This window comes from Ranitomeya imitator, chromosome 2 (genome assembly GCF_032444005.1).
Source record: "Ranitomeya imitator isolate aRanImi1 chromosome 2, aRanImi1.pri, whole genome shotgun sequence".
NCBI classification, from domain to species: Eukaryota; Metazoa; Chordata; class Amphibia; order Anura; family Dendrobatidae; genus Ranitomeya; species Ranitomeya imitator.
Genome location: NC_091283.1, coordinates 509,590,822 through 509,607,389, shown reverse-complemented (window position 1 = coordinate 509,607,389; position 16,568 = coordinate 509,590,822). Strand labels below are relative to the sequence as shown.

Here is a 16,568-nt window from a genome sequence, read left to right as displayed (position 1 = left end):
CCTCCTCTTCTCTCTATATAATGCCCCTATTGGACAAACCATTAGCAAATTGGTTTTCCAATTTTACATCTCGTCTCCTGAAATCACCCCCACCTTTAATACAAAATACTGGGGCTTGTCTGTCCGCTGTCTATAACATCATGTTCTCCCTCTATCTGAAACTCAATCTCTCCAAAACTGCACTTCTTTTGTTTCCTCCATCTACTAACCTACCTACACCCGACATTGCAATTGTCTTTGGTGGTTCAACCACAACTCCCTTAACTCCTATGCAGCACCAGTCATCACACTGGTTGCCCATCTGCTGCAGAATGCAATACAAAATTATCGCTCACCCACAAAGCCCTCAACAGTTCTGCAGCACCATATATCTCCTTCCTCATCTCTATCACCTATCTCGCTTCCCGTGCTCTCCATTTTGCAACTGATCTAAGACTAACATCCTCCATAATCTGTATCTCACACCTCCGTCTCTAAGACTTCTTTTGTGCTGCACCAGTGTTCTGGAACACATTACCCTGGACGATACGACTAAAGTCAAACACACGCATTCAGTATTTGGTTAGTTTTTACCTCAGTATTTGTAAGCAAAATCAGGAGTGGAACAGTCAGAGCAAAAGTATAATAGAAACACGTCACCCACTTCTGCATATTTTCCCACCCCTTGTTTTGGCTTACAAATACTGAGGTGAAAAACTCACCAAATACTCAATGAATGCACATGGCCTAATACATAGCCCCCAGATTTTTAAGCATTCTTTAAAAACACATCTTTTCACCACACTTCACTAATCTAACTTTTCCCCTTCCCTCTTTCTAAATTTTTCTCAGACTCTGGACCCTCCATTTCATCTATCTCCGCATCCTCCATGCCCCCTATAGCACTTGGTGACTGTACTTAGGCAGATATTGGCTGAAGACGGGATCATGCAACTTATTTGAAATGCCCTGTTTAACCCCTTACCGGCATCGGACGTACTATACTGTCCAATTCCAGCTCCCCTGCTTTGATGCAGGGCTCCGCGGTGAGCCCGCACCAAAGCCGGGACATGTCAGCTGTTTTGAACAGCTGACATGTGCCCGTAATAGGCGCGGGCAGAATCGCGATCTGCCCGCACCTATTAACTAGTTAAATGCCGCTGTCAAACGCAGACAGCGGCATTTAACTACCGCTTCCGGCCGGGCGGCCGGAAATGACGTCATCGCCGACTCCCGTCACATGATCGGGGGTCGGCGATGCTTGTGAATGGTAACCATAGAGGTCCTTGAGACCTCTATGGTTACTGATTGCCCGTCGCTGTGAGCGCCACCCTGTGGTCGGCGCTCACAGCACACGTGCAATTCTGCTACATAGCAGCGATCAGTAGATCGCTGCTATGTAGCAGAGCCGATCGGGTTGTGCCTGCTTCTAGCCTCCCATGGAGGCTATTGAAGCATGGCAAAAGTTAAAAAAAAAAGTTTAAAAAAATGTGATAAAAATAAAAAAAACATAAAAGTTTAAATCACCCCCCTTTCGCCCCAATCAAAATAAATCAATTAAAAAAATATCAAATCTACGCATATTTGGTATCGCCGCGCTCAGAATCGCCCGATCTATCAAATAAAAAAAAGTATTAACCTGATCGCTAGACAGCGTAGCGGGAAAAAAACTCGAAACGCCAGAATTACGTTTTTTTGGTCGCCGCGACATTGCATTAAAATGCAATAACGGGCGATCAAAAGAACGTATCTGCACCGAAATGCTATCATTAAAAACGTCATCTCGGCACGCAAAAAATAAGCCCTCAACCGACCCCAGATGATGAAAAATGGAGACGCTACGAGTATCGGAAAATGGCGCAATTTTTTTTTTTTTTTTTTTTTTTTAGCAAAGTTTGGAATTTTTTTTCACCACTTAGATAAAAAATAACCTAGTCATGTTTGGTGTCTATGAACTCGTAATGACCTGGAGAATCATAATGGCAGGTCATTTTTAGCATTTAGTGAACCTAGCAAAAAAGCCAAACAAAAAACCAATGTGGGATTGCACTTTTTTTGCAATTTCACAGCACTTGGAATTTTTTTCCCGTTTTCTAGTACACGACATGCTAAAACCAATGATGTCGTTCAAAAGTACAACTCGTCCCGCAAAAAATAAGCCCTCACATGGCCAAATTGACGGAAAAATAAAAAAGTTATGGCTCTGGGAAGGAGGGGAGCGAAAAACGAACACGGAAAAACGAAAAATCCCCCGGTCATGAAGGGGTTAATATAATGATGGCTGGGCCGTGCATGATGTACTTTTTACCTGTTGTGTCCCCCCTATTTCCTCATAGATTGATAAACCAGAGAAAAACACGGAGTATACATCCAACTTGAAAAAGTATAAATATACGTTTTTATTCATAGAGAAATCATATACATAACATTAAAAAAGTTGATCATTCCATACAAGGTATACACAGCAAGGGAAACTGAAGAAAACACTGAAAAATAAACGGTGCCAGCCCCTGTAGATATCTACATATATTACATCCGGGTATTCCATTACTAAATAAATAAATCCCACGATGGAGTTAAGATCAAAAGTATAGCACACTAGATGCCCATCCCGGTTCCATAGACCTTACCCATTTTGCAGATTCCCAGGGGTCACCACCGAAACCCCAACGCGCGTTTCGCATCGGCTTCGTCAGGGGGCAGTGCAGTGCATTGTATTGGGCCAGATTATATAGGGTCCAGAGTCCTCAATCAGGTGTCACTAATTGCGGCGCATGTCACACGTCAGTCATGCAGGGAACTGCATCGTGTGCGGCATCCAAGATGGCGCCGCGGTTCACAGTCGCGTACCGATAACGCCACTGGACCGCAGATGTCACTGAGAGGCACCGCCCACAATGCCCCGGAATTCGGGCGACGAAGGAAGGACATGCGCACTGAGGATCACCATCAGGTACTACCTGCGCAGATGTTAAAACGGGATATATCCACACCGTTAACCCTTGACAAAAAGCCACAAAAGTGCTGTAAGTGTTTAGTGGATGGGACAGCCCGCAAGAACATATCAGCCCAAACAAAACAGGAGAAAGAAAAATAGATAACAATGAAAGTGAAAGTGCAAAATAGGGTGGGGTGAAGGGCTGTTAATAGAATAAAAATGCAGAATGATCCATGAAAAATAATAATAATAATGATAATAATAATAATAATAATAATAATAAAGTAGCAGAGGAGTGAACGCATGTATGGGAGCAGGTCAAAGAGTCACTACCCCATTAGAAAATATATGACATAATATATTCCGCAAACCCAGACAATATAAACACCATTTGCTAAATATGAACAAATTTATGTATAAATAACACAACATGGAAGCATAATACAGAAAAACAAGAATATATCATAAATGCACTTTGTTTAAAATGCCACGCAGAAAAATTCCAGCTGTCAGTCATCTGATAGATCATGATGAAGAGGCATCAATGGGATCCTGCACCACACTTGAATCCAGTATGTCTTATCCAGAGGACTCAACACATTTGCACATATGCGATGGAGAGCATATAGATAACTAAATAAAAAAATATAACAAGTCAAAATAATTAATCGACACACAACACAAAAACACAACAAATAAAAAAAGAGTCTATCCTAATCTGGAGCCAGATCATTGTAAAAAGGAACTAAAACTCAGTTGTTCATTTAGCCCTAATGGGGCAATGGTATTCAACAGGGTTATCCACTTACATTCGCATTTTACCAATCTACGTTTCAAATCCCCTCCCCTGATGCCAGCACGTACCCTATCAATCCCCCATACTTTTAGATGTTTAGGGTTACATTGGTGGCATTAGCGAAAGTGCTTGGGTATAGGTTTCAGATTATCCACATCCTCCACATTTAATATAATGATGGCTGGGCCGTGCATGATGTACTTTTTACCTACTGTGTCCCCCCTATTTCCTTATAGATTGTGAGCTTGCGAGCAGGACCCTCACTCCTCCTGAAACTGTTGAACTCAGTGTTATTTTGTCATATCTTTATTGTCTGTACAAGTCCCAGCTTAACAGTAAAGTGCTGCGGAATATGTTGATGCTATAATTAAAAATATTATAATTACCTGTCAGCAAACTATAAAATGACAGCGGCTCCAATTATGTTCTTTGTAAATGGGTATAACCTGTTAAAGCTGCCTGAGGGATGCAGCGTAGCTAACCTTGCTCAATGGATGACCCTAAAAATACATTTGAGCTGTGTCAGCTTTTGCAGTATTGGGACTGAGCCGCAATACCAGCCACAGCCCTAAACAAGAGTGGAGCTGTTTCTAAAAAACAAATAACAAAAAATATTCTTATTTCATTGTTTCTACAGAGTCTGAATCAGACTCGAAAGTCTCTTGGCTTTGAAACCCTCCTGATAGTCTGTTCTGCATACATTGACTAAAGCCTACAGGCTTCCTTTAAAATATCTTATAATAGAGAAATATGTAGATTTGGTTGATTTTATCTAACTGAGGCTTATAGGTAAATGCATAAACCTTTTCGATCCTCTTAGCTCATTGCTATGTACCCAAATGTGTATTTCTTTTGGTTCAGGTTGTCTGAAAATTACTCGGCTGATGTCTGCCTATCATTTTTCTCCTCAGCGGGGGAGGGGTTAATGGAGTGTAATGCACAGAGCTAAGTGGGTGTGCATAAAGCTAGGAAACCACTTATTACTTATAGCTGATCTGCTTGTTGGCTGGTAAAAGATTGTGAGTGTGCACTGATGCCCAGATGAGCGGCCCAGTGGAGTGAGGTGAGCTGAGAGGAGTGAGGTGCCAGTGGAGGGAGGTGAGCTGAGAGGAGTGAGGAGTCCTGGCCTATTTTTTATTTCATCCTACTAAAAGCACCTTTTTAGCTGATTGGGACCTGGTAAGCAAGCTTCTAACAGTGATTGGGGATTACTGTGGTGAATGTTTTCTCCTTCAGCCAAGATGAAAAATGCATATGCGGAGAATTGCAGCTGACGGGATATGTTCTGATGCCCATCCAAAATCTATGCCTGCATCCTACTCCGTGTGATAAGAAAAAACTCTGCAAGTTAACATCTTCCCTGAATGATCCAGGCCATGACTGTCCATAAAACTCTCATTAATTAACTTTGGCAGGACATTTTAATTTATCAGAAGAACTAGTGACCATATCCATGATTTTTGCTTCTATGAGCTCAGGAAATTCTGTGTAACAACCCATAGATCATAGGTCTATAAGTCCCTGTGTCACAAGGCCTCCTGCCTCGGGGTAACCTTTGATTACGCTCGGTGTGTTCGTCTATATAGACCATGAATAAAGCAGAAGTGCATATGCTGGACCACTGCTCAATTCAGACAGGCCCGTTCTGAGAATTGTTGGGGTCTCAGCAGTTGAACCACCAATGACCGTAAAGTTATCCCTTAGGGATAACTTCCTACCTTGGTACAATCCATCTCTTCCTTCTCTCCTCTACCTATTAAAATACTAAGAGTGTCCCCCAAATGCCACCCCCTTATGGCCGTACGCTAATTTCCCGATACTCTGTAATCGCTGGTCTTCACAAGACTCCCATCTTTTCTCCTCTCTTGTTTGCTCCTTATACCATCGTTTCCATAATATCTTTTGTGCGTCTTTGTCACAAGATAAAGTCTGCACATTTAGGTTTGCATGGGAGAGGTGCACTTTGCTCTTTTGAAAGGTGCCCTTAAGAAAGGACCCAACAGCAAATTTGTGCTGAACTGGACATGTGATGGAAAAGTGGCTGCAAAGTGGAATACAACTTATTTTAATTGTTTTTAATTTGGCCTCTCTGTTATGGAAATATTAGCAATCAAAGTATTTGGCACCTGATGAGTTAACTTTAGTTAAAGGGGTATTCCCATCTCAATATGTAGAAGGTGTGATAATAATATTAGCAAATACCTCCAATTAAAAATGTAGTACAGTTTTTTAAGATTTGCTATGTCACTTATGTGCAGGGCATTGCAGTAGCTTAGGTGTCCATGGTTATGACCACTAACAGCTAGCTGTCACTATATGAGTGGTCGTAATCATGGATACCTAAACTACTGCAATGCCCTGCACATGGGGTAAGTGACATGTCGAATCTGAAGAACTATACTACATTTCTAATTGGAGATATTTGCTAATATAATTATTACTACAAAAAACACAAACGAAACACACTTGCGCTCACAGGCTGCTAGTGACTGAAGCTGCTGGTAGTGCGACAGGCTCTGTGTGCCATCCTGTGCACACTACTGAAAATATATATCAATGCAAAAAATTACTGCGCTACTGCACAATTTAAATAGTGAGTGAATCCTGTATGACTAAAAACCGTCAACCACTAGAATTATCTGTACATAATACCACATAGACAAAAGCGCTGTTCAGAGTCTGAAACTTACTGGGATGAATGAGTTGCCACTTCCATCTTAGCACTGGATACTGACTACGTCCTAGTGGAGCAGGCGATGTATTTTGCAAGTGTCCTCCCATTAGCGGTGCCTCCCTGGAGCTTGCAAGAGATGTACGTATATGGCGCTCTTCGGCAGGAAGCGTGGCAGAGCGTGACGTCACTGGCACTGTGTTACGGGCTCTCGGATTGAACAAAAAACTGATGCGTTTCAAAGGAGATGAGGTCTTTCTTCATGGCGTCTCCTTTGAAACGCATCTGTTTTTTGGCCATTCTGAGAAACCGTTACGCAGTGCCAGTGACGTCACGCTCTGCCTCGTCCCCTTCCAGCTGGAGCACGCTGTGTTCACACAGGAGTCCAAAAGGAGAAGCAAAATTTAAAAAAAAAACATTCAAACATTTTCTTTTGCTTTGCAGCCACTCTTACTTCATGTTTCCAGTTGAGTATGAAAAATTTGAGAAAAATCCACTGACTAATGCATACAGCGATATTAAAGATTCCTTTAATGTGGCACAATAGAATTCTTCATTTGGCATGTTTCATTCCACACTCTATTATTAATTAGGTATGGTGGCACATGGAGCGTTTACAACCCATCGAGAACTGTGGGCGTTCCTTGTGCCACCGTAAAGGCTCCTCTCCATCGTCTGAGCTGTGTGCATAAAGTCTTAATCAGGATACTTCAGTAAGTTGATTTGTACCTGCTAAATCAGCTATTTTAACCACTACTTCAGAGGAATCGAGTGTTACATGCTTACAAGTAAATTGAGTGGCCAACCTTATTACATGGAAGAACTAGGAATGCCATAGTGGGAGCTTTTTCTTATTTCTTGGTTCTTTGTGTGAGGGATCCCCCTCTAAGCCGAAAACTCAAGATAGATATTTGGAGGGATATAAGTCCATTTAATAATCCTTTGAGTAACTTCTGTAAGGAAGTTCTACACTGTCAGGAAAAATCATAGAAATATGAAATGCTCTTAATGTCTAATTAGTTGTCCTTGCACTATTGATTTTGGGACAAAAGGTATGTCTCGTTCTGCATGGGTAAGGTTCAACAGTTTTGTAGTACCACTCGTTATCCTGGCTACATAAGAAAATACCAGAATGGATCCAATAGAGACTCAATACATTTTACAAGCAGACAGTGCCATTATTCAAAGTATAGACAATGAGTACTTAAAACACACAAAAAAACTGAAAAAGTCTCAATAAAGAGTTAATACCACTTTATTGTTACAGAGTTGTAGTAGGCGATTGCCTTATCAGGTCCTTTATTGCTGCTAATGAAATACAAAGATAACAAGGTGTATAGAAGGAAACCGTTTAAGACCATGCAAACTGCGATGGTGGTAGACTCCTTTTCTTCGCGGGACGGGTCACTCAGTCTTTACATTAATGGCTAAAGATGATAGTGCAGTTGTGGAGAAGGCAAGAATAAAGGTACCTAGCACTGCTACACAATGCAGCATGGGCAAAATGGAATATGGCATTAAAAAGCAGTGCAAGCCCTAAGGACAAGACCAAGAAATGGAGCGGAAGGAATGTGGGCAATGGAGCGGATGGAGAGAGGAGAGAATTCAGGGAGATGGGAAGGAAAGGGAGGCTAGAAATCAGGATGAGAGGGGACTAAGGATGCAGAGCAAGGAACCAAAAAGGAAGCAATAATGGGTTAATGCAGGTTGGAGGTGACGAGCAGAAGAACAGAGGTTTGGATTTGGGGAGTGAATCTGTCTTATGATTTAAAAGAGCAGAAGAAGAGTCTAAAATAAAGAACTGGGAACAGGAAGGACAAGGATCAGAGAATGGCGAGAAGTATAAAAGTGCTGCAATGTGTGCATGGAGCTTTGATTTAAGACTGATAAGAGAAGAAATAGAGGAGATTTATTTAGGAAGGGAAGTGACTAAGTGTACCGTCACACAGTGCAATTTTGATCGCTACGACGGCACGATTCGTGACGTTCGAGCGATATAGTTACGAGATCGCAGTGTCTGACACGCTCCTGCGATCAGGGACCCCGCTGAGAATCGTACGTCGTAGCAGATCGTTTGAAACTTTCTTTCGTCGTCTAGTGTCCCGCTGTGGCGGCATGATTGCATGGTGTAACATATATCGTATACGATGTGCGCATAGTAACCAACGTCTTCTACATCGCACATACGTCATGAAATTATCGCTCCAGCGTCGTAGATTGCAAAGTGTGACAGCAGTCTACGACGCTGGAGCGATATTGTTACGACGCTGGAGCGTCACGGATCGTACCGTCGTAGCGATGAAAATTGCACTGTGTGACGGTACCCTAAGACACTTTTAAAATGTTTCTATTGGAATATGAAGTGTAGTCAGGTGGAGCCTGGCAATGGCACTACCTACAGATCTTTTGGCGCCATGTATAGAAAGGCATAATTCCTTTTAATGCACAGATAACTTGGAGGAAATTGACCTTTTACACATCTGGTAGCATAAGGAGAAAATAATTCACATTTAGGAGACTAAAGGTTGGCCATGGCCAGAATAAGCTCTGGAGGCATCTACTGGCCTTGTGACATGGGAACCAGGAAGGCTAGTGGAGTATTGCCTGGGGTCCTGGGTGCTTTGAATTGGGTTTTCAGATACTAAGTTAAGGGCAGCAAACTAAATATTTGCCCAAGATGAAGAAAAGTTCAGTTTTGGGTATGATGGAAGATCATACTTGAATACAAACCTGGCTTTATGGGTGAGTGACGAGTGAGATCGTACAGAGTGCATTAATTGGCACTATTGATTAGGGGCAACACTGGCACAGCTGGGCACTGGGAGTTTACATCACTATCACACAATCGGTTCCCAAACTTATGGAGAGCAGCAGAAAAGAGCGTAGGTACATTTCATACTTATAACATATTGTAACTGGGAATTGTTATCTAAAAATTTGGTAGAATGTCAGATTTGTGACTCAAGGCATGGTAATAACTAGAAGTAATGAAGGAATGCATCTGATTTGGGAATGGTCTTGAAGAGATGTTTCAAATTAGAAAAATAAGACTTATTTCTTTCAAAAGCATAACTACAGATGTCCATTCCATAGATTGGTGTGATACTGCTTTTCACCTCAATGGAGGTACAATACCAAAAACAACCTATGGATGTGGTACTGTCTTCCATCGAGGACAATCAGTTCACGTATCAGTTTCAAGAAAGGATATTTATTGAAGAATGGTGTCTGAAGGAGATTGAGAAGGAAAGACTAAGATATAAGAAAAGGAAATGACGGATAAGACAGAATAGGAAGACATGCAGGATTTGGAAACTGAGCAGATGGCGTTGTAATGCTATCATGACACCAGACCAGTGATAGAATAAAAAAAAAGTAAAAACAATTATTCAAAAATGCAAATAAATGTACAGAATAAAAATAAGTGAGAGATAAGAGGGAGAGAATGGCTGAAGGACACAACTGGATATAAAGTAGAAATTAAGGTGCATAGCAATGGTAGGAAGCTTTGAAGGTGACTGATATAGCCACGGAAGAAAATGAATTATTTATTGGATCTTATAGCTGACACAGCAATAACACAAAATAAAGGAAAAACTGCAAAGGGCTAGTACATCACTGAAGAGATTTCATTCTTCTGACACCTTAATAACAACAGATACATTAACACTTATATTATATATATATTTACACCGGTACTGGATCCCGTGATCAGCACTGAAAGGGTAACGACAGAAGTGCTGGAGCTGCCAGAGGGTCTTGTGGTATCTGGATCTGTGCGGAACAGATATGGTACAGGCAGAGCATAGGACAGTGAATAGCCTGAAGGCTGGATGTGGGGGCGAACGTACACATACATTTATATATATATATATATATATATATATATATACACACACAGATATAATGAGTGGAGGAGCAATGGAGATGGAGAATAGGTGCTGGTGGGCACAGTTCTATCTCTGGCACTAAGCTCTTGGCACACACTGTTCTATTGTTTTGAGTCACGGACTTCTTACCCACTCAATAAAATTGCCTGCACTTATGTGCATAGTTTGCTCTCTAAAAAGCTATTTTCTAACTTGTGGATGCATGCTATACATCTAACAGCCATTGATAGGATACTGTAGTCTTTAGAAACCTCACATTTTTTGCACTAAGTCTATTTGTAGATAATTGCCCCAAAATTCCATCATTCTATGCATAAATCTTTACAAGATGTTTGCGAAAACAATCCCCCCACCCTCCCCTAATAAATATACATACAAGTTATAGCCTCTGTATTCTGCACCCAGACCTCCGCCGCACACCGCTATCTCCAAAAATATTTTGGATGCCCACCCTGGCACACTACGCCTTCCTCCTCTCATATATTTGAACTTTGCTTGTTCTATCGGTATTACTGTTTTAGTGAAAGATATGTAAGATTAATATTTCATATCTCTTCTATTAAAAATGCAGACGGCATGTCATTAAAAGAGCGACTTGCATCATTTCTGCTGAACGTGCGCTCCATGATCTCTCGTTCGCACACTCTTCTGACACTCTTCTGTTAAAGAGGTATATAAATATTGATGTATTTACTCCTGCTTACTTCTAAAGAAGGGAGAAATGTGACTGGAGTTGACTGTGACAATTACCCTACTCCTCGAATGCTTTATGCTTGGAGGCAGAGCCTCCTGCCACAGACTTGCAAAATTGGGTAAACCAAGAGCTTATGTTGATGACATCTCAGTCCCAGTAAGAGGTCACTAAGAGACTTTCCCTGAAGAGATGGCCCTGAGTGATCATGTCACAGATACCTGGTGGAAATATTGAAAAATACGCATTTATATACTTGAAGTTTTATATATATATATATATATATATATATATATATATATATATATATATAAAGAGAGAGGGTGAAAAAGAGGAAAAGGCTTAATGCAGCATTTATAGGCTCTGCAATAAGATGTCACTGCCAGGGTTCCTAGGAGAAGCAGAGTCTTCCGAATGTTACCATGTCACTCAGTAGCATCAGAGCCCCCCGAAGGCCTTATTGCTTTTGAGATAACAATTATTTTTGTAGCTCAGTTGCTCTCATGGCGCAGTACGTCTCTGTGCTAAAGCTGATGTTGCCTCTCAAACCTCAACCAGACAGTCTTGAGGCACCAGGCCTCTCTTTTTCCCACTTGACACTTTAATGAGGCCTTCGGATTCTGCTTTTCCAACGCCTACGCAAATCTGAGAAAATAAAAAATACACATGAATAGAGTTATAGCGAATCTATTCACAGGTCCTATTCCACTGGCCACAACAATAGTCTGTCTTACCTGCCGTCATCCCCAGCTTTTGTTTTGATTAGTTGGACTGGAGTGATGTAACGATGATGTTGCACCAGGCTAGCTAATCAAAAGAAGAGCTAGGGATTAGGCGGTTTTCCCGCACCACGGCAACAGACCACTGATGCAATGGGATGTGTGAATCAATTCACACCAGTTCTACACTTAAAAGATGTTTTGAGGTGAAAAAAGTCAAAGTCAAAAGATCACAATCTGAAAGAATTTTTTAACACTTTTGTGTGTTATCCATAGTTGTATAAGTAATATGTGTCATAGCCCCATCTTGAATGACTTTTAACTGAAGGAATTTTGAAAATTAGTGATAGATCTTATGGGGATGGTCTTCATGGGACCTATTTTGGCACTTGTATAAAAACCTGAAAGTTCCCAGGCTGACCAATAGTCCAGTGACCCATACTAACAGCATCACAGTTTGCTATAACAAAAGGGGAAATTACGTACCTGTCCTTCTTTCACACTCAGTTGCCCCTGCTCTTTCACGCCATGGAATGTCTTTGTGCTCCTCCACACGGTTTCCCCCAGTCGTACCCGCTGTACAAAATTTGCTGGGAAAAAGCCAGTCCTGTCGCAACATTTCCCCTGAAAGTACAGGTCATCATAGGATCTAAATTTCAGGCAGGTACATGGCAGAGTATTTATGATATCGGAGGCATATGCAGATACAATACAGCCCATAGAGACAGTTGTTGGCAGTGGTGTAGTACTATGGAGAGGGCCATAGATGTGGTTGCTCCAGATGACCAAATTTTATGGATATACTAATTTCCTGAACACGCCCCACCACTCCTCCCCATTTTCCACTGTTAAATGATTCAGTGCACTAAGCAGCATTGGCAGTCTTCTTGGTGGCTAGAGTTAGGTTTAGGGCTAGGGTAATAAAATAAGTGCATAAAAATATATTATAACAATGTTTTTTTTTTTTTTACATTTTTGTGTCAGATTTCAGAAAAAAGAAAGAACGTCACAGTGCAATCTATAATTATATCAGTGTGCTTGGTGATAAGAGGTTCATTACTGCTGGGCTTGTAGAAGGGTACGCTAACTTTCCAAGGGTTAGAGGACGTAATACAGTGTTGGACTGGGAAATATTTGGCTCACGAGAGGACTTGATTTAGAGATCTCATCTTTCATATACACAAATCCAATGCATTATCATTACAAGGGTTTTTTGGCTATTACAAATTATTGGCAGATGTGCTGGTTGTTGGACCCCACCGATCCAATATCCATGACCTACCCGAGGTATCAATATTATTTGCACTGAGATGCCATTAGTGTTTTCACATACTATGAGCCCTCTTTCACGTCTCTCTTTAAGTATAATGCTCACACAAAATCCACACCCTCCACACATAACATGATACCCCCTAAATTGAATTATCCTACACATGAATAGTATGATTGATGACCCCAGAGTGACGTCATTGCACATGACCCATGACAATTGCAAACATCTGCTACTATGGATGTCCCTGAAGGAGATTCTCTGGTGGGCCAGTGCGACCATGATCTATATACATAATTGTCTAAGGGGTACTTCCGTCTGTCTGTCCTTCTGTCACGGATATTCATTGGCTCTGGCCTCTGTCTATCATGGAAATCCAAGTCGCTGATTGGTCGCCGCAAAACAGCCACAACCAATCAGCGACGGGCACAGTCTGGAAGAAAATGGCCGCTCCATACTCCCCGCAGTCAGTGTCCGGCGCCCGCTCCCCGCAGTCACTGTCCCCAGCACTCCGCTCCCCGCAGACAGTGTCCCCGGCACTCCGCTCCCTGCAGTCAGTGTCACCGGCACTCCGCTCCCCGCAGTCAGTGGCCGGCGCCCGCTCCCCGCAGTCACTGTCCCATGCGCTCCCCTCCCCGTAGTCAGTGTCGCCAGCGCTCCGCTCCCCGCACGCTCCATACTCTTCTCCGGTCACTGCTAACACAGGGTTAATGCCGGCGGTAACGCATTCCATTACCGCCGCTATTAACCCTGTGTCCCCAACCTTTTACTATTGATGATGCCTATGCGGCATCAATAGTAAAAGAAAGTAATGTTAAAAATAGTACAAAAACAAAAAACCTGCCATACTCACCCTCCGTTGTCCGCTGACCCGCTCGCGCCTGCCGCCATCTTCCTTTCCCAGCGATGCTTTGCAAAATTACCCATAAGACCTAGCAGTCTCGCGAGACCGCTAAGTCATATGGGTAATTTCGCAAAGCATCCTGGGAACGCAAGATGGCGGCAGCCGCGTGCCCATCTGCACAGGAGGCGGAGTGTTGTGAATTCTGTGGCTGAGTTCACTTCTGTGGTCACAAGTGGTATTGCAGTCTCTGGGCTTCCTCCCTCAGGTGTTTTGGTGAGCTCGTTGGCTGCCTTGCTATTTAGCTCCACCTGAGTCTGTCTTCCTTGCTCCTTGTCAATGTTCCAGTGTTGGATCTGAGCTACTGCATCTTTCCTTGGGCCTGCTGCTCTGCTAGATAAGTGCTTCTAGTTTGTTTTCTGTTTTTTCTGTCCAGCTTGTTATTATCTTTTGCTGGAAGCTCTGAGAAGCAAAGGGGTGCACCGCCGTGCTGTTAGTTCGGCACGGTGGGTCTTTTTGCCCCTTTGCGTGGTTTTCGTTTTAGGGTTTTTTGTAGACTGCATAGTTCTCTTTGCTATCCTCGCTCTGTCTAGAATATCGGGCCTCACTTTGCTGAATCTATTTCATTCCTACGTTTGTCTTTTCATCTTGCTAACAGTCATTATATGTGGGGGCTGCCTATTCCTTTGGGGTATTTCTCTGAGGTAAGTCAGGCTTGTATTTCTATCTTCAGGCTAGTCAGCTCCTCAGGCAGTGCCGAGTTGCATAGGTAGTGATAGGCGCAATCCACTGCTGCTTCCAGTTGTGTGAGGATAGATCAGGTACTGCAGTCTACAGAGATTCCACGTCTCAGAGCTCGTCCTATTGTTTTTGGTTATTGCCAGATCTCTGTATGTGCGCTGATTACTGCACGCTGTGTTGCCTGATTGCCAGCCATAACAGCGGAGAGACGGGACGCTGAGGAGCAGCGGCAAGAATGGTAAGTATGTTCAACTACAAGGGGCCCTCGGATCGTTAGGTGAGTATGTTTATTTTTTATTTTTTAACCTGTGACATACGTGGCTCGGTAATATACTACGTCACTGGGCAATATCCTACGTGCCTCTGTGCTGTATACTGCAAGGCTGGGCAATATACTACGTAACTGGGCAATATACTACGTCGCTGTGCCATATACTACGTGGCTCTCTGCTGTATACTACGTGGCTGGGCAATATACTACGTGGCTCGGCAATATACTACGTGGCTGGGCAATATACTACGTGGCTCTGTGCTGTATACTACGTGGCTGGGCAATATACTATGTAACTGGGGCAATATACTACATGACTGGGCAATATACTACGTGGACATGCATACTCTAGAATACCCGACGCGTTAGAATCGGACCACCATCTAGTTTAATATATTTATCTTGCTCATGGTGCTGAAACCCATTTTATGCCACTGATTTTAGACTTTAATATTCATCATGTAATATATTCCCTACATGTCTTACCACCAAGATCTTAAAGATATGTGGGAAACAACACCTATGCAGATTGATTCCTCTCTAAAAACTGTCTGAAAAAGTGCTAAACAAACGCACAAAAAATGAACCTCTATTTAAAAAATACTTAATGTGCATATGTTCAGGCGTTTGGGCAACTTTTAACAGGTTGGCGTCTTTGGAAACTTGATGAGGTTAAAAAAAGTGAGCACTATATTATAGAAGTAAATGGGAAGGCTCAAAAGATGCCTGGAAGTGCCCAAGTGTCTTTTCAAGTGGTTTGGCCAGTAATGAAGAAATCACACAAATGCTGAAAAACACTTAAAAAAGAACATAAAAAACACTGGAGGTCAAAACCATAAAAAAGGACCGAGAGAAAGCCTCCACCCAAAAAAAAAAAAATGCCAAAGGTGCATTTGGTACAAAAACGACTGTACTGTATGTGATTGCCTCTCAGAGAACAATGGTGTAAGAACCCTCAGCTTCCGGTGGCGCATTATGTGCTGAAGATTGTGTCAGAAAGACATTTTTGTGTATCCAGTTTTAGGATGACTAAAGCTCCCCGTACATTTGTATTATCATGTCTAATCTGTTTCCCCTTTGTATTCTCCATTTTTTCTTTGTGCATGCGTCTGTGATCTCCCTCTGTGTTTATCACAGTGTGACCTCAATCGCCTGCCCACACACCAAGGAGGGCCTGGATGCTCTGACAATAACTTATGTAGAATAAGGCCGCGGTGTGGGTAAATTGTGGGTGGAGGGGTCACTTATGAATAAGTACATGCTTTCATAAATGTAAAGATGATGTACATAAAACCATTTCCGCTCTCTTCTATCCACATATTCCTCATTTTTATACATTTCTGTCCATCCCAATTGTTTTACACCTTTCTATCACTTATCTCTGACACGTCTTACAGTTCTGAGACAATGGAAGACCTGGTCTTCTCCACTCTATTTTCGCTTGTTTTCCGCATCTCTCTCCTCGTTCTACCTGCTGAGACCATAAAATCTCGATTTCTCACCTTCCACCAATCCTCGTTTGAGTCATCCATCACCATAACTCTGTCACCAGGCCTGTGAGGGGGAAGGAGAAATATTGAAAGAGGGAGGGAAGGAGCGGAAGAGGTGATACAGGAAAAGATAAGCGGATGACAGCAAGATAGTGAGGAAGATTTAAAGAAAATATTCCAAGACCAAAACTACAATAAATATATAGAAGCACATATGGTCAGTTCTTCTTCATGAATATTTTATATATTACACATAGCACTGAACTGGATA

The 16,568-nt window shown here is 42.2% G+C and overlaps 1 protein-coding gene across 1 annotated transcript in view; it reads right to left on the bottom strand.

Annotated features, from left to right (window-relative positions):
- Positions 1-8,329: 8,329 nt before the first annotated feature.
- The window catches only part of STAC2 (SH3 and cysteine rich domain 2), a 124,351-nt gene continuing 116,112 nt past the window's right edge, over positions 8,330-16,568 (bottom strand). The window contains exons 9-11 of the mRNA XM_069751672.1: positions 16,310-16,361; positions 12,171-12,308; positions 8,330-11,610 (exon numbers count right to left, since the gene is read on the bottom strand). Coding sequence (XP_069607773.1) covers positions 11,509-11,610; positions 12,171-12,308; positions 16,310-16,361 — 292 coding nt within the window. The 3' untranslated portion in view covers positions 8,330-11,508. The remainder of the gene's footprint in view (positions 11,611-12,170; positions 12,309-16,309; positions 16,362-16,568) is intronic.